At 51.4% G+C, this 22,038-nt stretch overlaps 1 protein-coding gene across 2 annotated transcripts; it reads right to left on the bottom strand.

Moving 5' to 3' along the window:
• Window positions 1-1,815: 1,815 nt before the first annotated feature.
• On the bottom strand, window positions 1,816-22,024 carry ARHGAP1 (Rho GTPase activating protein 1). Of its 2 annotated transcripts, XM_049617468.1 has the most exons (14): window positions 21,942-21,994; window positions 21,674-21,715; window positions 18,218-18,387; window positions 17,895-17,990; window positions 10,634-10,721; window positions 6,507-6,638; window positions 5,812-5,898; window positions 5,511-5,609; window positions 5,066-5,173; window positions 4,905-4,981; window positions 4,615-4,692; window positions 4,010-4,138; window positions 3,726-3,829; window positions 1,816-3,586 (listed from the first exon to the last, which is right to left on the bottom strand). In XM_049617468.1, exons 3-14 carry the CDS (start codon window positions 18,348-18,350, stop codon window positions 3,398-3,400), a joined length of 1,320 nt encoding a protein of 439 aa, XP_049473425.1. In that variant the 5' UTR covers window positions 18,351-18,387; window positions 21,674-21,715; window positions 21,942-21,994; the 3' UTR covers window positions 1,816-3,397. The 2 variants fall into 2 exon arrangements, with proteins under 2 accessions (XP_049473425.1, XP_049473418.1); XM_049617461.1 differs by lacking the exon at window positions 21,674-21,715 and having other exon boundaries at window positions 21,942-22,024.
• Between the last annotated feature and the right edge of the window lie 14 nt (window positions 22,025-22,038).

The following is a 22,038-nucleotide window of genomic DNA, read 5'->3' as shown; positions in this document are numbered from 1 at the left end:
GGCCCTGGTGTGGTCTCTAAGGAGCCATGACAAGTAGAAGAACCCCGCGGACATTATTCCTGCCTGGCCCCCTGTGTGCTTCTGTAGCACACATCTCAGCCCTGGTAAAGCTGGCTCCTGCCTCCTAACTTGTGACTGCACTGGGGGATGGGAGCGAGAGGTAGAGCCAGTATCACAGAGGCAGAAATGGTTCTAGAAGCAAGGGACTAACTGCCTGACAGACCTAGGCAACTGTTGTGTAGGTTGCCTCCCTACACCCTTCAGGCTGAAGCCAGGGCAGTAAATGGTTAGAAAATTCTAAATTTAGCGCAAACTATGGCTGAAAAGAATGAGGCTGCCCACTGCCATGGTTATGGGCCCTCGGAGCCCTAGCTTGTTAGTTAACTGCACATGATACTCGCCATGATACCTGACTGTGCAGCCAGTTGGGACAGTCACCGAACCCACATCAGAAATGGTGAAAAGGCTGTCCCTAGTGTCTTTACCTTCAGTTGGGATCCCCCCCAAAAGCAAACTAAAAGCGTTCAGTTGCCCCATGTCTCATGATGGTGTCCTACCCCTTTAAAGCATCTCCCTACACCCTGCCCCCAGAGACCTGCTGTTGCCAAGGCAGCAGTAAACTGGCTTTTGCGTCACTCAGAGGCCCTGCCAGGAGCCCAGCCCAAGTGAACAACTCTCTTGGTCTCTGGCTCCCCTCTCATAGTTTCCCTAGGATACTGTCCCTCTGTTCCAAACAGTCACCCAGCATAGAGCTGAACAGAGCCAGTGAGAGAGGCTGCCAGTGCCTTCCGTTGGACTAACTGGGTGAGGGCCAGTTGTGCAATGGGACTAGCTTCCTGCAGCTCGGTGCCTGTGTTTTTAACCAGCATCTTAACACCACAGCTTGATCCTGCAATTCTGCCCTGGCTCCCCCAGCCAGAGCAGGCAACGAGGAGAAAAAAGAACAGGCTCAGCTGAGGCCACCATAACCTGATTGCAATCAACAGGCAGGCAGCAGACAGGTGGAACTTGACCTTGACCATCATGCCAAGTGAAATTCTGGTCTGCCCTACAAGTGACAAACCATTATCTTTAACTTGTGGTAAAATACACATAACTTAAATTTTACCATCTTAATCTTTAAAAGCACAGCAAAACCTGCTCAGGAGAGGAAGGGAAAACTGGATATTTCCTAGCCTCTATAGGATTGGGTGGCAGGTGGAAATAGCCAAGTCTTTCAGGCCAACAGGAGGGCCAAGAGAAGCAAATGGTCACATGAGGTTTCCAATCCCAGCTGCTCCACAAAATTGGGACCATCTCATTCCTCTGTGAAACGACGGTCATTCTGATCACCACTGAGCACTCACTGTTACATCCTGTGTGCATCATTTCTGATCCTTAGAGAAATAAGGAGACCGTCTCATGTGGGCTGATTATATGGCTGTTACCATTTGGAGCTGGTGGGAGGGGTGATGGGACTGATTCTAAAGCCCACACTGAATCAGGTCTGATTCTAAAGCCCACACTGCTTTCACCACGGTCCCCTCCATTCTGGGGACAGAAGAGGCCTTGGTCATAGGATACAGCACTTGGTGGCCAGTTGGAATGGGGCACACTTACAACATGGAGAGTGACCATTCACACGTCCAAGCCTGGAAGATGTCAGAAAGCTGGCTTCACACCCACTCCCCAAGGAACAAGACAAGGAAGGAAGGAAGGGGTCAGATGGACTGGGGAGGTAACTTCCTGAGGCCCTACCTGCTCATCTTCCACAACCACACCACACTTCCCACCCCTTTCTGAGACTCCAGGCCTACTTCCTAACATTCAGGTGGGTAGTTTTCCATCTCCTTTTTTATTGAAATACAAAAAGTGCAAAGGTGAAATACATGATTGGTGCCAAGGAAGTCATTAAGTGAATGTGAACACTTGATTCACAGTACTCCCGCCTCCCCCCCTTTTCCCCGCAGGTACAGACCAGTGGGACAGGGGACAGGAGAAAGACCAAAGAGATCCACAAGGCTCCCCAGTAAATGGGGCTGTGAGCAACACCTGATATACACAGGAGGGCAGAAAGCGGAAGCCCTGGCTTGGGCTAGAGATGCAGGGACCATCAGGGAACCAGCAGCCACTCCAGGCCCTGGGAGTCCTGACATGCTAGCATCATGAGGAGAGAGCCCAGCGAGGTCGGGGCTCAGGCTGCACCCCCCTCACAGATGGGGCTGGGCTGGTCAATAAGGCCCCCCACCCCAGTACAGGCTCTGGCCAAGGCTGTGGGGGCAGGGCCACTGTGCATCTAGTATCCTGCTGCCAGGGGACAAGGCTGCAGGAAGTGGGGTCCCCAGGGTTCACCAGGAAGGAGTATCATTCTAAGGGACACAGTTGGAATGAGAAGTACCAATCATTGGGGTCCATGTTTTCTGAAAGATGACAGGGCCCTGGGGCTTGTAGTCCCTGGGGGAGGTTGCTAGAACTCCCCTGGCAGGGACTGATCTAATTGGCAAAGTCTCTGCTCAGCCCCTCCGGGAGTCCCTACCCACAGATCCTGAGGCACTGAGTCACTTCTGGCCAGAGCAGGGACCAGTGTGACCCCACAACAGACCTGTCCACAAGAGCCCTATACTGAGGATCTGTCTAAGTAGGTAGAGAGGAGAGGCAAGGCATGGGGCAGGGGGGAGGAGACTGCTTGTCCCTGGCCCAAACAGACTGCCAAGAGGCTTTGGGGTGGGAATGGGGTGTATATTTCAAATGGATGCTGGGACTCAGCCCTGTCATCCAAGCTGCCAGAACAGGGGGCTAGAACACCCTGGGGGCAGTATCACTTCAGAAAGCCTGACCCAGGATGTGAGGACGAGAAGGAGGCAGAAATAGGAAGCAGACCCCAGCCTTGCCCGTCCTTAGCTGTGTAAAAACACAAGGCTGAACCATTAGAGGAGAGGACAGGAGCAGGTGCTGGCACACAAGGCCTTCACCCAGGGAGATGCCTCAGCAGGCAGGCCCAAGCCAGCATGGCCTCTTATTCCCCAGCAGCCAGAAAAGGGAGGATCAGCCCCAGCTACCAGCCCAGCCGGCAGTGATTGAGGCATCTGCAATTGCCAGGAAAAGAGGCAGGAGAAAGTGGGTCAGCAGTTTCTGGGGCCAGTCTTTTTCATACTAGAAGAGCCAAAGGCCGCCAGATCTGCAGAGCCTGGCAAGGAGCCAGGGGTCCAAGGAGGCAGTGAGAAGTATAAGGCGAAGAAAAATGTCTCGTGGTTACAGCGAGGTCTCCAGGGCTGGCCAGGTGGGCTGGACAGAAGGGGAGGAAGAGCTGCCCAACTGGCTGGCTCCAGCTTCCAGCTCCCAGGGCCTCATGGCCCCTTTCCTGGGCAGGAGCCCCAGACTCATAAGGCTGAAGCTGGGAAGGGTGGTGGGGCAGGGCTCAGAGCCCTCCCGAGTCAGGGCTGGGGAACAATTCCCCTTGGTGATCCAGAAGGAACTTGGTGAACGTGTTGATGGGATTAATGGCCTTGAGGGTGATGGCAGCATCCTTGGCCCACAGCAGGTTAGGGCCGAGGACAACAGCCAGGTTAGTGTTGGTCATCTTGTTCTGGTCACAGTGGGCAGAAATCTGTGGAGGGAATCAGGGGGCTGCAGCAGGAAGCCAGAGAGCCTGCTTCCCATTCCGAAGAGCTGCAAGGGTGGCAGCTCTTCCCCCCACCCCCCTGCCCTCCTCCAGGTGAACAGCAGAAGCTGAGGCCGGGTCTCACCTGCACCAGGAAGGCAGTGAGGAAACGAAGCACCTGGTAGTTCTCCTCAGGCAGCGTCCGGAGCACCTGCAGCGTTGCCCCCACTCTCTGGCTCTCATCAATGTCTACAAGGAATTGGGGCCTAGGTCACAGTGGCCCGGGCCTGGGCCGACATGAGGCCAGAAGGGAGACCCCAACCAGACTTTCCTTGGAGGACAGGCCAAATCTACCTGCTCTGAGTGCAGCCCTGACCCCAACCCAGCAGAATAAGCACAGAACTAGGGAGGGAAGACAGGGGCACTCACTGAGGAAGCCCACAACGTGGGGGTAAAGGTCAAAGGTGAGCAAGGGCTCAGGAAGCTCCCGGAGGAAGGTCTTGAGGATGACCGCCGGCAGGTGTAAATCATTGTACTGGTCAAAGTCCACAGGCAGCCCTGGGGGGTGGGGATGGAGAAGGAGCTGGGCCCAGCACGGAGGCCGGCGGCCCATCCAGATGGCCGATCCAGAGGCCGAGCAGACCCCACTGCCCAATCACCCTCAGCCACTGCACAACACCCTCCTCCCACAGAGCCCTTTCACACAGGCCTTCCCCTCCTCCTCTGTGATGAGGGGACCGGGTTGAATGGGGCCCCCCAGCGCACATGACACATGACAGTTCTTCTTCATCTCTGAATCTAAACCCAGGACCCGGAAGCCTGACCGATGAGGCAGCAGGCCTGGGACAGCCAGGCAGGAGTGGGACCCATGTAATCACACCAAATGCTACAGAAACCTCTGACCGGAACAGAACGGGGGTCCCTTGCTTCCCAGGCAGCAGAAGGCAAAGAAGTGCCCTAACAGTGACACCCGTGCCCCATCTCCCCCCCGCGCCCCTCCCACTGCGGGCCCAGGCACACCCCAGAGCACTCACCCATGTTGTACTTCTGCTGTACTTCTCGCACAACTTGAGTGTTGGCTGATCTCCGGAAAATCCCCTCAGTAGTGAGAGCTGGGAAACAGTGGGGCCTGGTGAGTCTCAGCTCTGGGGCAGTGTGCAGACTCTTCGACCTGTTCTGTCTTGGGGTTCCAGTGAGGGTCGGTGTGGGTGCTGATGCTCCCCAAGGGGAGCTGGGAGACTGGGCTGAGGAGGGACCTACGGTTTCGGCTGCAGGGGAAGAAGCAGGTCCTGGAGGTCCTGCGGCCAGTGGCCTTGGCACTCACCGTGAGCCTGCAGGTAGGCAACAGTCTCCCGGAGCACAAGTGGAATGGGCTCCTGCTCTGGGTTCTTCTCCTGGAGGCTGTGGGGACAAGAGCAGTGAGCTGGGTCTGTAAGCCCTTTCCGGTCCCCACGTGCCAGGCCTGCCCACCTTTTGCATACTCACTGCTGCAACGAGACCCCAAACTGCTGGTTGGGCAAAGGGGGCCGTGGTGGCATGGGCTTGGGGGCCGTCGCAGGGCTCTTCTGTGTGGATTTGAGGAAGTCATCATACCTGGGAGAGCAGAGGGGAGGGTCAGGCCCTCGACTTGGCTTTGTCGTCACGTTGGCAACCTTGTGTGTTGGGTACTTCCTGTGCTATTGCACGTGGGTCACTTCATTCAGTCCTCATAGGAGCCCTGCTCTAGTCACAGAGTTTTTTAAGTGACAGGAATGGGATCTGACCTCACACTCTCTGACCCCGTATGCTGTCTCTTACTCATTACCTTCACTTCCTCTGCTTCCTGGGGTTCTCAAGGCTTCCTCTGCCCCTGGCTGGCATGTCCTACCCCACAAACATGACACACAAGCACACCCGTGCCTGGCGGGCACACACAGGGCCCAGGCCTTACTTGAGCACTTGGCGAGGGATCCCCAGCTGCTCCAGCTTCACATGCTCGCTCAGCTCGCTCAGGTAATTCACATAGAAGATCTTCTGCCCAAACTTGAAACTGCCGGCAAAATAACGGGCGTGGGTCAGTGGGGGAGGGCCCGTTTTGGCAGACCCCCACTATCCCCTCGGCAGCCCCTCCAAGGTCAAAGGCCGAGCCCCAAAACGGTCTGTCTCCAGGATTCTTGGCCTGCTCAGGTATGTGCTTCAGAGCCGAGAGGGAAGTGTGGGGAGGTCACTGTTCTCCCCCATCAGCTGCTCACCTAATGATGGGCTTAAAGAGGATGAGCAGGGTCTTGATGAACATGGTGGGGTGCACGATGTACAGAGCCTTAATGTTCTTCTTGTACCTGCAGAGACAGAACAGGAACTCAGCAGTGGGCGTGGTGGAAGAGGCACACAGCTAGGTTCTTCGTGCGCATTTTCTGATTTGAGTACTCATGGAAAACCTGAGAGGTAAGTGCCACTGTTGTCCCAATTTACAGATTAGGAAACGGAGACTCAGGTTAAGTAACAGGGAAGGGCAGGGTGAATAAGTAGAGAAACTGGGGGTTAAACCCAGGACGTTCCAACTTCAGATTCTTTGCTTTTACCCAATGCTGACAGCTCAGAGCCTGGAGCCTGCTTCAGATTCGGTCTCTCTCTGCCCCTCCCCCATTTGTACTCTGTCTCTCTCAAAAATAAACAAACATTAAAAAAATTAAAAAGAAAATATTTAGCTTTTAGCGTCTGCCAAGCACATTATCTCCTGCTTTCCTCATAACAACTGGGGCTGGGATTATCCCCCTCCTTACAAGTGAGGGCAGGGAGACGCAGAGAGATCAAGCACTTATCCGAAGTCACACAGCTTGCGGTGGAGCCTGGAGATGAACTGGATATAAGCTCCTGAGCAAGCAGAGGGCAGCCCAGAACCCGGCAGAGCTGTTAGCTCCAGACCTGTCCCCAGGCCCCAACCCACTTGCGGTCAAACTCTCGGTAGGCATCCCGGAGCCAGCTAAGGGAGGGCTTGTTGTCGCTGGTCAGGCCATGGTGCAGGTACAGCAGTGTGTAGTCGCTCTCCACATACTGGTCCAGGGTGTGCTTCAGGTACCTACAAGAGAAAAGCCCATTCAGGCCCATCCTCGACACAGGCGGGGCCCCCTGAGACAGGACTCGGCACCCCAGGAGTCTTCTGCTTGTATCATACACCTCCCCACGAGCCCCTCTCCTGCACTGCCTATTCTGGCCGCATAATCAGTCACCGTGTTGTCGTGGAGGAGATTCAGGCTAGTGGTTGGGCTGCATGGAGGAAGAAGAATGGTAGTAACAGCCCAGGCCAGAAATCAGGAGATCGGGACTGTAACTGAGCCCTCTCACATACCCGCAGTAAAAATGGCAGTAACATTCTCTGCAGGACTGCCCTGAGTCAGTAATAATGACGACAGTCACCATTCATCAGTATTTAGCTTTTAGGGGTGCCTGGGTGGCTCGGTCAGTTAAGCGTCCAACTTCGCCTCAGGTCATGATCTCACCACTCAAGAGTTTGAACCCTGCGTCAGGCTCTGTGCTGACAACTCAGAGCCTGGAGCCTGCTTCAGATTCTGTCTGTCCCTGTCTCTGTCTCTGTCTCTCAAAAATAAACATTAAAAAAATCTATATTTAGCTTTTAGTGTCTGCCAAGCACTTTGTATACAATATCTCCTGCCTTCCTCATAATAATTGGGGCTGAGATTATCTCCTCCTTACAAGTGAGGGCAGTGAAGCTCAGAGAGGTCAAGCACTTATCTAAAGTCACACAGCTTGTGGTGGAGCCTGGAGATGAGCTAACTCCAATGTTTGGTCCTGTTGACCAAAGGGCAGCTTATATACTCAACCTCCCATCATAGTCTATAAAGCACTGTGCCCATGAGAGGGGATTGGGGTGACTAGAGGGCCCCCTCCCCTGCTCTAGTCACTGGGCTTTTCTTGGACCAAAGAGCCACATCTCAAGTTCCCCATGCTCACAACATAGTACCTACCACCCCACAGAAGCACATACATGCAGAGGTGTTGAGCACCTAAAGTGGATAAGTACAAAGGGGACAGATAAGAATTCTAGAATGGGAAAGGAGTCCAGGGAAAGTTCTTTCTGGTTGGCGAACCATGCTCAGACCCCAGCAGAACACCACTCCAGGCTGAGAGGCTGGGCCTACAGGAAGGCTAAGGACTTCTGGGGGGGGCGGGGGGGGGGGGGGGATGGTGCCGGGGGAGGTATTCAAGGATTTGAGTAAGTGCTCAGATACAGCCTGACCTAACCCAGACACGGTGCCCTATATCATGGCCCAGGGTGCTGGTCTGGCCCACACAGGCAGGCATGTGAAGTATCTAATGCCGGATTATTACTGTGATTCCAATCCTTATTGCTACATGGTAATTACCCCTTGTACACATTGAGTACTTTGCAGTCTGCAAAGAGCTGTCACATATAAAGATGCCATTCTGTAACTATAAAATAGCAAAAATTGTGGTGAAAATACAGTCATTCTTTGATGAATGTTATGGCCTTTTTGGAGGGCAGTAAAGTGATGTGTATCAGAAGCTGAAAGATGTTCATACTCTTTGATCCTATAAAAATATACCCAGGAATTTATGCTAAAGAAACAATCTGAAATGAACAGAAGCATTTTTGTAGAAGGCTGTTCATTGCATGTGGCCTGTTTTACAATGGAAAAAAATTTTTTGAGCACCAAGCTAACTGGCCAAAAACAGGGAACTGGTTAAATAAAATACAGGATATCTATAAATAGAAAACCTTACAAGATGTTTCTGCAGACAGAACCTATCTGTGAAGTTAGGTGTCAGAAGAGCAGTCACCCATTGGGGTAGTGACTAGAAGAGCAAAGGGAGGTCTGTGGGTGTGGATGACATGGTGTATTCCATTAAAAAAAAGCTTTTTTTAAATGTTTTATTTATTTTTGAGAGAGATAGGGCATGAGTGGGGGAGGGGCAGAGAGAGAGGGAGACACAGAATCTGAAACAGGCTCCAGGCTCCGAGCTGTCAGCACAGAGCCTGACGCGGGGCTTGAACTCACAGACCGTGAGATCATGACCTGAGCCGAAGCCGGCCGCTTAACCGACTGAGCCACCCAGGCGCCCCTGGTGTATTCCATTTTTGGAAATTCTTTATTTTTTTATTTTTTTAATGTTTATTTATTTTTTAAGAGAGAGACAGCAGGGGAGGGGCAGAGAGAGAGGGAGACACAGAATCTGAACCAGGCTCCAGGCTCTGAGCTGTCAGCACAGAACCTGATGCAGAGCTCGAACTCACAAACCGCGAGATCATGATCTGAGCCAAAGTTAGATGCTTAACTGACTGAGCCACCCAGGTACCCCTGGTGTATTCCATTTTTGAAAATTTATCAAGTAGTATACATAATTTGTTCACTTTTCTCTGCACACATATGCCAATAACATGTTTTTAAAGGATATCTTTGAAGAATGTTTAATGCTCAGAAGATGTTATATAAGATACAGAGGGGACTATACACCTGTATATATTATAGAAAAAAATAAGAAGTGAATACACTAAAATATTAACACTAGTTTTCTCTCTGGGTGGTAGGTTTATGGGAGATTTTATTTATCCTTGTATTTTTTCTTTATAGCTACTTACGTTTTTCTAAATTCTTGAAATCTGTAATACTTTACAATGATATACAATGACATTTCATGTATATTACCTTTACCTAATGCCCACAACAACCCTATGAGGTGGGCACAATTCTTATTTTTATAGGGTTCAGAAAAGAGCTGCCCCCAAGCACACAGCTAGTAAGGAGTACAGCTGAATCCAAGCTTCGGGCATTTTCTATTTCAACCTCCCAGATCTGGCTGGACAGCTGGGAAAGGCCAAGGCTGAGATAATGTGATTGATCCCCACTGAAAGTGCTGCCGTGCCGGCTGCATGGGGGCAGGGAGACCCCTTTGGGAAGGGGTGGAGGACAGACAGGATGGATGCAGGGGGCTTCCAGAAATCAGAGGAAGCCTCCTGAGTAGTGGAGCCTCACTCAGCAAGCTTTCTCCTGAAAACTGGGTGCTTTCCCATCTCCTTCCTCTGATTTTCTCCCACTCAGACTATTATCTGGCCAGGAGTCTGTCACCTGCCAAATCAGACGGGCTGTGTTAAATCAGAGGGTAGGGGTGTGACTCAGCTACCCTCAGGCTGAGCTCCCTGGCCTGCTCCTGGCTAAGCCATGTGATGGGCCTGAACAAGGCTCGGCCTGCCTGGCTGAGGGGCGGCAGGAGAAGGGTTCAGGAAGCCAGAGAGGAAACTCACACAAGGCCGGAGAGACTCAGGCCTGGCTCACCAGGACTGCAGATGCTGCACTCAGGCCCTTTCCCATTCTGCAGCCGCGCCCTTGGCCTGCCCCGACCCCTCACCACCCCCTACATGCACAGAACCATTCAGGATCCCAAAGAGCTGGTATCAGTTTCAGGGAGTGCTTTAGTAGAGATCAGGAGAGAAGTGCAAGATGGTAACTGGACACACACTAAGGCACCTCAGAAGACCGTTCTGGCCCGGCATCCACGGAGGTCCTGCGCCTAGGACCACATGCCCCGGTCCCCATGGGTCCACATGCCCGGGGCCCAGTGGTGGCTCAGCAGTGAACACTTATCAGGTTTCTAGACCAATCAGAGCTATGACATATATTTGGCTAACAGAATCCAGATAGGTACAGAAGCCACTGGCACCAAATCTGACACAAAATTCACTGATTATTCATCTAAATGATGAACAACTGCAACCACATCAGAAGCACCACATCATAATAATCAGTCCTCCTGTGTGGATAGCATTTAACTTTTCCGGGCACATCCGCATGCAGTATCTCCCACAAGGAAGGAGGGCTTGATTATGAAAAGAGGCTTGAAGAGATGAAGACACCCTTCTAAGGCTGCAGTTTCCCAGACTAGAAACCAGGTCTGACTCCTAGTGCAGTGCTCTCCCCAAAATGTAAAATAGCTCCCACAGGAGAAGAGGAGAGGCACTGAGGGAAGTGACGGTAAGGAGAATGGCATCAGCCGATGCTGGGTGTAGGTCCCTCCACCTTGCCCAGGGATACTCACCCCAGGAGCTTGCTGTGGTCCAGCTGGTGGCTCGGGGGCATTCGGCAGGCACTAAACACGATGATCTTCCGCCCATACTTGTCGTCTCCTAGGTGTGGAGAAAGATGGAGCACAGTGGGTGGCAGATCAGCCGAGAGAAGCGGGCTGAGGAACTGAAAGGTGCCGGGCCTGGAGACCTGTACCACATAGGGCAGGGTCCAGAGGGGCTAACGCAGACATACCTCTGGGCAGCTGTCTGCACTCAAGGATGTGTCACTGAAGAAAGAGGGACAGGTTGCTCTCAGGGCTACTGAGCTGGGGTCTAAAAAAATAACAGCTTTTTAAAAAGTCACACCTGGTGGAAACACCCAAATGCCCATCAACGCATGAACGCATGAAGAAAATGTGGTATATCCATGCAGCAGATATATTGTTTGGCCATAAAAAGGAACGAAGTACTGATCCATGCTACATTATGAATGAACCTTGAGAACATGATGCTAAGTAAAAGAAGTCAGATGCAAATGCCTCCATATTGTACGACTCCACTTATATGAGTTATCTAGAATAGGGAAATCCGGGGTGCCTAGGTGGCTCAGTCAATTAAGTGTCCAACTTCGGCTCAGGTTCATGATTCTCACAGCTTGTGGGTTTGAGCCTCGTGTCAGGCTCTGTGCCGACAGCTCAGAGCCTGGAGCCTGCTTTAGATTCTGTGTCTCCCTCTCTGCTCCTCCCCCATTCACACTCTGTGTCTCTCTTTCAAAAATAAATAAAAGGTTAAAAAAAAGATGTTATGCATCCCAATGTTTATAGCAGCACTATCAACAATAGCCAAAGTATGGATAGAGCCCAAATGTCCATGTCATACTCTCCCAAAGTCCATCGATGGATGGATGAATGGATAAAGAAGACGTAGTATATACATACAATGGAGTATTACTCGGCAATCAAAAAGAATGAAATCTTGCCATTTGCAACTAACTATGTGGATGGAACTAGAGGGTATTATGCTAAGCAAAATTAGTCAATCAGAGAAAGATAAATATCAAATGACTTCACTCATATGAGGACTTTAAGACACAGAACAGATGAACATAAGGGAAAGGAAGCAAAAATAATATAAAAACAGGGAGGAGACAAAACATAAGAGACTCTTAAATACAGAGAACAGAGTTGTTACTGGAGGAGTTGTGGGAGGGGGGATGGGCTAAATGGGTAAGGGGCATTAAGGAATCTATTCCTGAAATCATTGTTGCACTATATGCTAATTTGGATGTAAATTTAAAAAAAAAATAAAATAAAAATAAAATGAGAAAAAAAAGATGTTAGAATAAGTAAATCCACATAAACAAAGCAAACTGGTGGTTGCCAGTTGCTGGGAAGAGGGGAGATTAGGGATTGGCTCTTTATGGTTATAGGATTTAGAATGGGTATGGATGAAATTGTGGGACTAGACAGAGGTGGTGGTTGTACAACATTGTGAATGTACTCATCACCACCAACTGTAGGGGCGCCTGAGTGGCTCAGTTGGTTAAGCAACTGACTCTTGATATTGGCTCAGGTCATGATCTTGAGGTTCGTGGGATCAAGTCCCATGTCAGGCTCTGCATTGATAGCACACAGCCTGCTTGGGATTCTCTCTCTGCCCCTCCCCTGCTCACACTCTCTCAAAATAAATAAATAAATAAGCATTAAAAAAAAAAACAAACCAATTACATACTTTAAAATGGTTAATTTTGTTATTTAAATGTCACCTTAACTTAAAAAAACTGAAAGTCATGCCCATCAAAGCAACTGCTATCTAGCAAGTTATCTTAAAAGCCAATGCTTATTCCAGAAATGCCCTCTCTGAGCAGCGTATTTGGAAGACTTCTTGAAACTACCTTCTGAGCAAGTCCAAGGCCATTGAGGAAATGGGTGTGATTACTTAATGGCCCAGTCTCATCTTTGACCACTATCACATTTTCTGATTTTATTACTAGAATTATTAACCACACTTGGCTCTGACTGACTCCTAGACATTCCTAAAAATCATACCCCTTCTCATTAAGGATATTATTTTTTTAACTATTTATTTATTTGGGGGAGAATGCAAGCAGGGGAGGGGCAGAGAGAGAGGAACAGAGGATTTGAAGTGGGCTTTGTGCTGACAGGCTGACAACAGTGAGCCTGATGTGGGGCTCAAACTTACAAACCACGAGATCATGACTTGAGCTGAAGTCAGACGCTTAACCAACTGAGCCACCCACGTGTCCCTCTCATTAAGGATATTCTAAAGAACATGGAGTTCAGAGGAGTTTGAAATGCTTTGCAAGAATGCTCATTTGGCAGTAATCACTGGGGTGTTTGCCCCAAACTGGTCACTATTTGATGGTCTAATCTGGCTTTGTCAAGAAGCTGGGCAGCTTTTGGGGTGCCTGGGTGGCTTAGTCAGATGAGCATCCGACTTCAGCTCAGGTCATGATCTCGCAGTTCGTGAGTCCGAGCCCCACGCCGGGCTGTGTGCTGACAGTTCAGAGCCTGGAGCCTCCTTCAGATTCTGTGTCTCTCTCTCTGCCCCTTCCCTGCTCATGCTCTGTCTGTCTCTCTCTAAGACAAATAAACACTAAAAGAAGAAGCAGCAGCAGAAGCAGCAGCAGCAGGGCAGCTTTTGACACATCTCCTACTGCCCTCCAAGGTGAGATGCTCTTGCAGGGTCAGCACAGCACTCACCCCAAACAAAGCTCAATGAGGACAAGGCCTGGTCCTCACTGCCCCATGTCGCAGGGACCTTCCCTACATCTTTTCCTTCACAACCCTGCAGAGACACCAAACCACAACTGCCTAATCCCCATTGCTTCAGGGGCAAATGAGAAGACTACTCACACAATCCATGAAACACATTGCATCTGTCCTCCACCTACCTCTGAGGATTAAGGAACCCTCCCCCCCTGCCCCCCGGCCCCATGCCTTGCTGACTGCCCTTCTCCATATTTAGTAAGCCATGATCTTGATGCTTCTTCTCGGTCAGTGACCTAACCCAGGAGTCAGTGCTTTTCCGAAGTGGTTGCCAAGGCTCTGACCCTTTTCTCCAGGGCTGGGGCAAAACTCAGAGGGGCTGAAGGAGGCTTCTGGAATGTGGGCAGCATGGCCCCAGGCCCTGCTGGCTGCATGGCTTGGTGCTTTGGCCTAATTTAGCACCTCACTCCCAGCTGTCTGACTACCATATCCAACTTCTAGATCAGCCCCTTCTTTGGAATGACTCACAGGATTCTCCAGGCTCACACACTTTCAACACAGACATGCTTGCAACTCAGTCCACATCAGGCAGCTTTGGGACACTGCTGTTTCTTTTGTCAGACAGAACTTCCTTGAGACAATTCTGCTCCCCTCCTCCAGGCTAACTCCTTGAAATCCTTAAGACTCATTCCAGAAGACTTTGTCCTCCCCTCCTTCCCCGAGACAGGTTAGCTGTTCCTCTGCCGTGATACTTTGACTCTTCTGTATAATTGTTTACGTGCTTGTCTCCTCTACTGGCTTGTGAGCAGGAGCCATGGCTCATCCACCTTTGAAACTCCAGTGCTGGTCCAGAGCCCAGCATGTGGCAGATATTCAAGAAACGTTGGAAGCCTGCATAAAGTCATAGGTCAGCATTACGTGGTATGCATGGTTCTATTTTGGAATTTGTTCATGATGATATCTAGGTTACGAGATTGCTTTAGACGGTTTCCTGGACAGAGTTTCTCCAAACTTACAAGCAGAGAGCCCTCTGCAAGTCAGTCTGAGGAGAAGGTGCAGCCTCATCTCATCCAGCAACAGGTCTATTTTGCAAGACCACCTGCTGTCATACCCTAGCCTAGATCCCGAGGTACTGGGTTCCCTCCAGTCCAGTGGGGGGTGGCTCTCAGGCCTGTTCCAATCCCTTCCCATAGACTGACAGAAGAAGCAAGAGCAAAGTGGTAGGGCAGGGACAAAGGATCAGCCTGGCTGATCCAGCCTCATGTACAATCTGGAACCTTCTGCCATGAGCATGTGAGGGGAGGGACATCTGCCTATTCCCCTCTAAGCAGAGGAAAGGCCTGGAATGTAGAGGAAAATGCAAGGAGGAGCATGGAGGTTCCAAAAGATTCTTTTCATCCTGCCACCACCATCCCCCACCCCCCCCCACGGACGATGCAGCCCTCATTGGTTGGTAAATATAGGGACTTTGGCGGGAGAGGGACAGGACGTCTGAGCTCACAGGGCTCTGGAATTTAAAGAGATAGTAACTGGTTAAGCAAACAACTGAGGTGAGGGGCCAGGGGCCTGTGGCTCCATCATGGCTGGCCTTGTCAACACCTTGTAAATGGGAAACTTTGGGTTCTCAACGACGGCTCCACCAATGGGCATCTACCAAGGCCAAGATGTGATATGAAAAATATTACAAACACATGCACATGTTCCCTAGGAGAAGAGGTCCACATCACTCATATTCTTAAAGAGGGCTCTGACCAGTTCTAAGAACGACTTCACTGGACTGTGTGCTCCTTGAAGGAGGTGATGTGTGTTTTTCCTCACTGAATCCTCAGTGCTGACTACAGGGCTTGTTCCAGAGTAGGTGTTCTACAAATGCATGTTGAACGAAGTCAGAATGGGGATGGAGCAAAAGGGGGATCGGTGAGGGGCTGCAAGGCAAGACTCTCAGACAAGCAAGAATGAGATGTGGGTGACCCCAGGGTCTAGCCCCTGTCCTCCCTTCCCTGAGGTTAAGTCCCATTGCTCAAGCCCTTGGGTGGCTTGGCATTTGCCAGCAGAGAAGGCAACTGCTGCTACAAGAACTTTACTCCTGCTCTCAGAAGAGAACAGACTTCTGCCCTGGAGACTGCAGGGGGAGAAGGAGTCTGGTGTCTCCAGGGCACTGGGGGTGAGGACTCAATGAGAAGACACAGAGACTGTGGAAAGCACCAGGAAAAGAGCAGCGGCCTGAGAAGGGAGACTCTACATTCCCCAGATCCCAATCAGGAACGTGCCCAGGCTATCAATCAGCAACAGTGCAGTCCTCTAGCAGGCATTCTGGGAACCGCCAGACCAGCCACCACCCGCCCGCAACCTGCAGAGCAGGCCAAGGAGATGGGAGGTGGGGGCTGCGGCACTGTGCTGGGGCCGGCTCACACGTTTGTTAAACTGTTAAATGATGAGGATACTGTAGCCAGTTGACATCATGTTGGTGCTTGAAATCTGCTGTGGTCGAAATTGCAAATGCTACAAATAAATAATAGCCTTCCCCTCCACCCCCACCCCGCCTTCCCAGAGAGCCAACTGATAAACATTTATCAGCACACCACTGGAAAGAACCACTTGGACGGAGTCAAATTTGACTGTGGAGAATGACAGCTACTACCAGCTCAGAGAACACAGGCTGCAGAGGAGATAGGGACATAATCCATCCTCCGTTCCAACATGGGCTCCTTCTCCAGTTTCTAATGCCAGGAAACTGGCCTCCCAGGACATCATCGTGGTCTCATCAAATGACTCCTGCTCTGATGGTACCAATCCAAATTCTTCTCAGCAGTTAGAGAGGCACACCCTTGGGGGCACCCCCACCAGAGGGGCCTTGAGCCAGCCCTAAGGCCAGGCCATTGTTCACAGCCAGCCTCCTGCCCCCAGGGACGTGGGCCCTCCCTCCCCAGAAGCCCCTTTCCCTTTGGGCTCCGGATGTGTCCCCACATGGCACCACCCTATCAAACCTCCTGTAAACCTTTTGCTATTTCCGGCTCCCAGGTACCGCCAGCTCCCAGCTCCCTGAAGTGGGGCTGCAATTAAGCTGGCCCCCCCTGGCTTCCACCAAGAGCCCTTCTTGATCCACAGCCCAGAGGCCAAGCACAGAGAGCCAGGAACACACCTACCTGGCTGGGCCCCCTCAGGCTCATCACACCCTGGGGAAACAGAAACATGTTGCAGCTCTGCTTTGTAGTGGGAAAGGGGGTCACCAGGTGCCGGGGTGAGGGTGGGAATGGGGGTGGGTACCCCCCCGCTCTGTTTTGTGTCTTGGCCACATAGGCCAGGAGGATAGAGACTATGTCACACCACGTTAGATACTCCTGATGCCCCAATCAGGTCCATTTCTGGAAGTGAGGAGAGAAAGTTCTGAACCTTTGGGTGACTCTCTTGTGCCCAGGTAAGGACCCGGCCAGGTAAGAACTCTCAGCCTTGCTTCTGCATGGATGAAAGAAGTCATAGCCAAGGCTTCCAACCCAGGCTTGGGTACCAGGCAGGCACCAGGAACACAAATGCCATGGAAATGCCTCTGACATTAGGGGCAACTCTTTTAACTGCCCCATCCCTCTCTGAGCCCAGCATTCAGAGATATGGACCTCCCTATGGCTTCCCTACGGCCAGATGCCTCTGGGGCCCCCTTAAGCCAGCACCACTGGGCTCCAGAGCCATGTGCTGCCTGGCCTCCTTTGCCCACCCCAATGCCTCAGAGCAGAGCCATGCTGCCATGCTAGCTTACAGTTGCCTGTCCTCACCAGTGAGGATGACCATTAGGGGAAAGACAAAGAATCCTATCACTCTAATTTCCTCTTCTCGTAGTACAACCTTACAGGCAGAAATCAGGTCACCAGCATCCTTGTGACCTCCCCTACTCTGGGTCCTGCGTTAAGAACAGGAAAGTGGGAGCTCACTAAGGCTGAGACCCAAGGCGGGGCTCATACCCACTCTCACGAAGGTAGCACATCTTCCTGGGACCTGATGCTCCAGGGGGTCATGGGGTCCCTAACTTCTGGAAGGACACTCTGCCATTCCAGACTTCGTTGGAGGTAGGGCTTCCCCAACAGGAACTGGCACCTCCCTGGTCCCCAGTAACTGATGGGATGGAAAGGCTGACATCAGGACAAAGGGAAGGGGGATCAACTGCCACTCATTCAGGGCCAACTATGTTTCGGCTCCAGGCTAGACCCTGATAGACGGTCACTACTGTAATCCTCTCAGTGACCCTTTGAGGAAAACATGAGTTCACAGAGCAGAGCTGGAAATCAAACCGGGGCTTTCTGACTTCAAAGTCTCCTAAGCCACACTGCCTCCCACATGCCAGTGGCCAATAGAGACAACCGGGTCACAGGTCAGGATGTGCTTGCAGGTTAACAGGCCAAGTGGCCATCACAATCAAGTGTGTGAGTTTAAAGAATAGTACGTGTGCTCAGGAGCCCCAGGGTCAGGGGTCAGACCACAGAGTGGGCACCCGCCCGTCCCCCAGTCCCTACCCCCTGAGAGGCCAGGGGTGAGACCAGGAGGAAAACGGTGCACTGCTGGCTGTGCTCACCTGCCACCTCCACAATCTGGTGCCGGGCGATGTCGTAGTAAGGGTCATCCCACTTCAGGTGTGTCACAGGTTCCGGGGAGCTGCTTTTGGAGTCATCTGAGGAACACGGCAAAGGCAGGGGGTAATCTGGGGTGCTGGAAGTGTTCTCCCCAAGACCTGTGTTCTTTGATCCTCCCCATCTCCACCATAGGACTTGTGCTACCAGTCCCACCCTGGGGCTGGTCTCCCTGCCCTCCTCCTGCTCTCCTGGGGTCTTCCTCCAACAGGAAGGGAGTCTCCCCTTCTAAGGCATGTATGGCTGCCTGAGATCCGGCAGCACCCACCTGACTTGGGGAAGTCGGGCATCTCATCTGAGGGCCAGTTCTTCTCATCAATGGAGGCTAGCTTCAGCTGGTTCAGAGCCTGGCTGGTGTCATCCAAGGTCAGGTCATCCTGCAACTCTGAAAGCGGGTCCATGACCAAGCCTGTCCCTCACAGCTTCGTTCCACAGAACCTGAAGAGAAACTGGGCGGGGGGGGGGGTTAGCAAGTCAGGGGCACCCTCTTTTCCCCTGTGACTTCTACAGCGAGCCCTCCTGATCTCACTCTTTCCTCCCGCAGTGTCCCCTGTTCCTGTTCCTCAACACTTCGCATCCTTGCCAAGAGCTCCATGTAGCCCTGGGCTCTCCACAGGCATGATGCCAGAAAACGCAGCTGGGGCAGAGGATGGTGCAGCTCAGGGCGTGCCCTCAGGTCGTCCAGTTGGATAAGGGATGAGCCGTGCCAGGGCCCATGCTGCCCACTGCCTATCTGGTTCAGCAATGCAGTCCCAGCTGCAGAGAGTAGAAGTCTACACCCCGTCCTCAGGGTTCATAGAGCACAGAAGCTTCCTAGGTGCCAGCAGTTAGAGGGTAGAGATGTTGCAAGCATCTACGGAGTACAGGGCTATTCCACATGAAAAGTTATTTGTGGCCTTGTCTATTCCATCCCTCACTTTTGTCCTGGGAACAGGAGGTGGCCAGAGACCACAGGGTCCCAGAAAAAAGTCAATGGTCAAGGTGCCCAGCTGGGTTTGCCCCAGGACAGAAACAAGAAATGGGATGGAATCTGCCTGCCAGTCAGAGTGGGCAATCTTCAGGCTCTTGGGGGCTCCCAGGCCCACTCTAAACTGCAGGGAGCTCTGAATGCTAGTTTCAAGGTGGGAAAGGTCAACAGACAGTGCCAAGCATTGGAGAGCACAGATGGGAAAGTGGGAATCCCATGGCATTCAGAGTGTTAAGCTACAGGAGTTGAAAAACAGACCAGCAGTCACAGCAGACTGAGAGGGAGAAGAGCCAGCTCGGAAGCTGGGCTTGCCCAGGTCTAGGTCTGGCAGCAAGGATGTGGCCCCATGAAGCCCGAGAGCAGTACCTTCTGCCCTTGGCCCTAAACGGAGGCCAATCCCCTTCCGTTCCAAACTCACCCTGTGGGTCAGGGAGGGGATTGAATCCACTCAGTCCAACCCCAGAAAAGAGGCTGCTCTTAAGCACACTACATTCCTAGAGCCCAAAAATGACATATATAGTCAGAGAATCAGCAGGGCAGATAGAGTCCAGACAAGACCAGGCACAGGGAGGGAGAAGAGGGGGGAACTGCTAGCTAGGATCCAGACCCCAAACACCTCTGGGCTCTAAGGCAACATGACAACCTCCTGCACACGTCACGTCACAGCCGAGGACTCTGGCTGGTAAACCCGGCTCCCTGTGCCTAGCAACAACCACCCTGTTACCAGGGCAACCACACTGATTCAGTGGCAAAAGCTGTTCCAAGCTCCTGAGTCAAAGCCAAGCAGCCAAATAGCCAAACAGCCATAAAACAAAAACCAAAATCCAGAAAGTCTTTCTCCTCCTTTCCTCTGGCCTCTTCTCTGCTACACTTATTCACTACTGCTGATTACCACCAAAATAGAAATCCCTTCCATGAGCACAGAGAAAGATGACCCTCTCTTATCTGGGAACGCACTTCTCTCAGTGAGTGCTGCTGTGCCCCACACCCCTGCTCTCCCATTGCCCTTCAAGCCTCCAATGCACGCAACTCTAAGTCTTGAGGAATCCACTCCTGATTCATCGACAAACTCCTCCCATTCAACCAGATGGCTGTGAGGATTCCCCCAAGGGGACTCCACTGGGTAACGGACAGAATTCAGCACAAAGTAACCCCTATTAGGCCTGAGTCTTCTCTTCATGCCTTCTCATCTGTCACTGACCAGGCACCAAGCAGTCCATTAGCCCTGCCCACAGCTATCCCAGAGAAGTCTTTCTGCACAATAGTGGGTCTTAACTCAAAAAAAAAAAAAAAAAAAAAAAAAAAAAAAAGGCACGGGATGAGGGATATGGAGAACTGGATTATAGTCCTGCTGGAGCCAATGAGTTGCAAAGATGCTGGGCAAGTCTTTTCCTAACTAGACTTACATCTCCTTATCTATAAAAGCACAGACTCCTTCCAGAAACATAATTCTCCAGTATTCTAAAATACACTGAAGTGAACAACAGGGTTAGAAGGAACAGCTGCGAGCTGAAGTATGTGTGAGGGAAGGAGAGGGACACCCTCTAAAAGGGAGTTGAACTTGAACTCCACCTCTTTTCCAGGAACTGCTCCTCTGTTTTGTCTGTTCTTCCAAAACTGACCCCTCCCCCACCCCATAGCCTCCTTTTCCAGCATAACTAATCACAGTTGTTTCCACCTCCCAGCCAGACTGGCCTCCAACCCACAGCTGCTTTCCCCTGTGAACCCTGAAGTTTAGCTCCCACTCAGTGGGAGGGTAAGGGAAGCTGGCTCAGGGAAATTCTAATATAAAGGGGTGGCCATGAAGTATCCTGGCTGCCTAAGACTCCAGTCACCTACAAGCCCTGTTCCACTCTGTGCAAAATACTCCTTACTCTGAGATTAGTATTTCTCTTCTCCACAGGTAATATCTACTTTTACAAAGATCTTTGAGAATCATTTTAGGCAGAGGTTTTCACCTCTGGACTTCTCTGAAATTCTGATGAAATCTGTGGACTTTTTCCCTAAGAAAACTCAGCACATGCATGAAATCTTCTATGCAATTTTAAGGCCCTCTGAGAATCTAAGAATCCCTGACCTATTCAGCACACAGATGCTGTCATTTGTTGAATGACTGAATGAGTGAATTCGTCTCCTAAATGGAGAAGGGAACCAATATTTGTTGAGAGCCTATATAGTGCTATAAAGTAGACAAATTACCTTTTAACTTCACAACAGCACCATGAGGTTTGCATTACCAGGCCCATTTTACTGCTCGAGGAAAGTCAGGGCCAGAAAAGATAAGCAAACTCTTTAGGCGGGTCATACAGCTGAGTCAAAATTTTAATCTATATTTGTAGAAAGTGGTCTCTTGATGCAGGTCAGTCCCTCAACACTTCTTTAAATGACTGTCATTCATGTGATTCTGAAGGTTCAGAGAGGTGCCATGAAAAAACAAAGTAAAGCCTCTCCCCTAATCTTCACGAAGAACTGAGATAATTTGAAATCGTATTCTCTGGCATTGGGACCGCCCTCCTAGTTGGGGCTCCAAAATTGCGAAAATGCAAATCCCATGATACAACAGCGAGACTTTCGACTACAAATGCATTTGTACAGAGCTTCGTGGTTTACAAAACCCGTAATAGGTGTAATTATCCCATTTCAGAGATTAAGAAATAGAGATGAAAGCGTGGCCTAATTAGTGGCAGGCTGGATACTTCCCCCAAATTTCTCGCTCTTAGCGCTTCGCCAGTTCGGACCAAAGAGACTTCCCCTTACCGTGGGCTTGCTCGATGACAGGGATCTGACCTAGACTCTGCCCTGGGAAGTGCAGGAGGAAAGCAGCAAAGGGGACAAGTCACCTCAGTGCAGACCCAGGAGGGGGCTGAAACCCGCTGTGGGAAAGCCAGGCCCCATACCACTCCTGCTCCCTTCCTAGGATCCGCTCGAATCATCCCCCTCCTGACCCTATGCCTTAAAGTGACCTGTCTAGTCCCTCCCTTTTCCCCCCCACCACCCAGGAAGACCCCCGCGCTCCGCAGCTCACCGTGGTCGGGCACTGCTCCCTGTGCCACGCCTGTCAAAGCTCGGCAAACATCCGGCTCCGCGGTAGAACGGGAACCGCCCCCTCCGGGGCTCCTCAC

The sequence above is a fragment of the Panthera uncia genome, chromosome D1, assembly GCF_023721935.1.
Source record: "Panthera uncia isolate 11264 chromosome D1, Puncia_PCG_1.0, whole genome shotgun sequence".
NCBI classification, from domain to species: domain Eukaryota; kingdom Metazoa; phylum Chordata; class Mammalia; order Carnivora; family Felidae; genus Panthera; species Panthera uncia.
The sequence above is the reverse complement of the archived record's forward strand: the minus strand, read 5'-3'. Positions and strand labels throughout refer to the sequence as shown.

Excerpts from the sequence above, each read along its gene's own strand:
- ARHGAP1 (XM_049617461.1), bottom strand. The coding sequence starts at position 18,350 with ATGGACCCGCTTTCAGAGTTGCAGGATGACCTGACCTTGGATGACACC. Across the intron at positions 4,982-5,065 it reads TTTGGGGTCTCGTTGCAGCA|CCTCCAGGAGAAGAACCCAG; the intron begins GTGAGTATGCAA and ends TTGTCCCCACAG. Across the intron at positions 4,693-4,904 it reads TGCCTACCTGCAGGCTCACG|CTCTCACTACTGAGGGGATT; the intron begins GTGAGTGCCAAG and ends ACTGTTTCCCAG.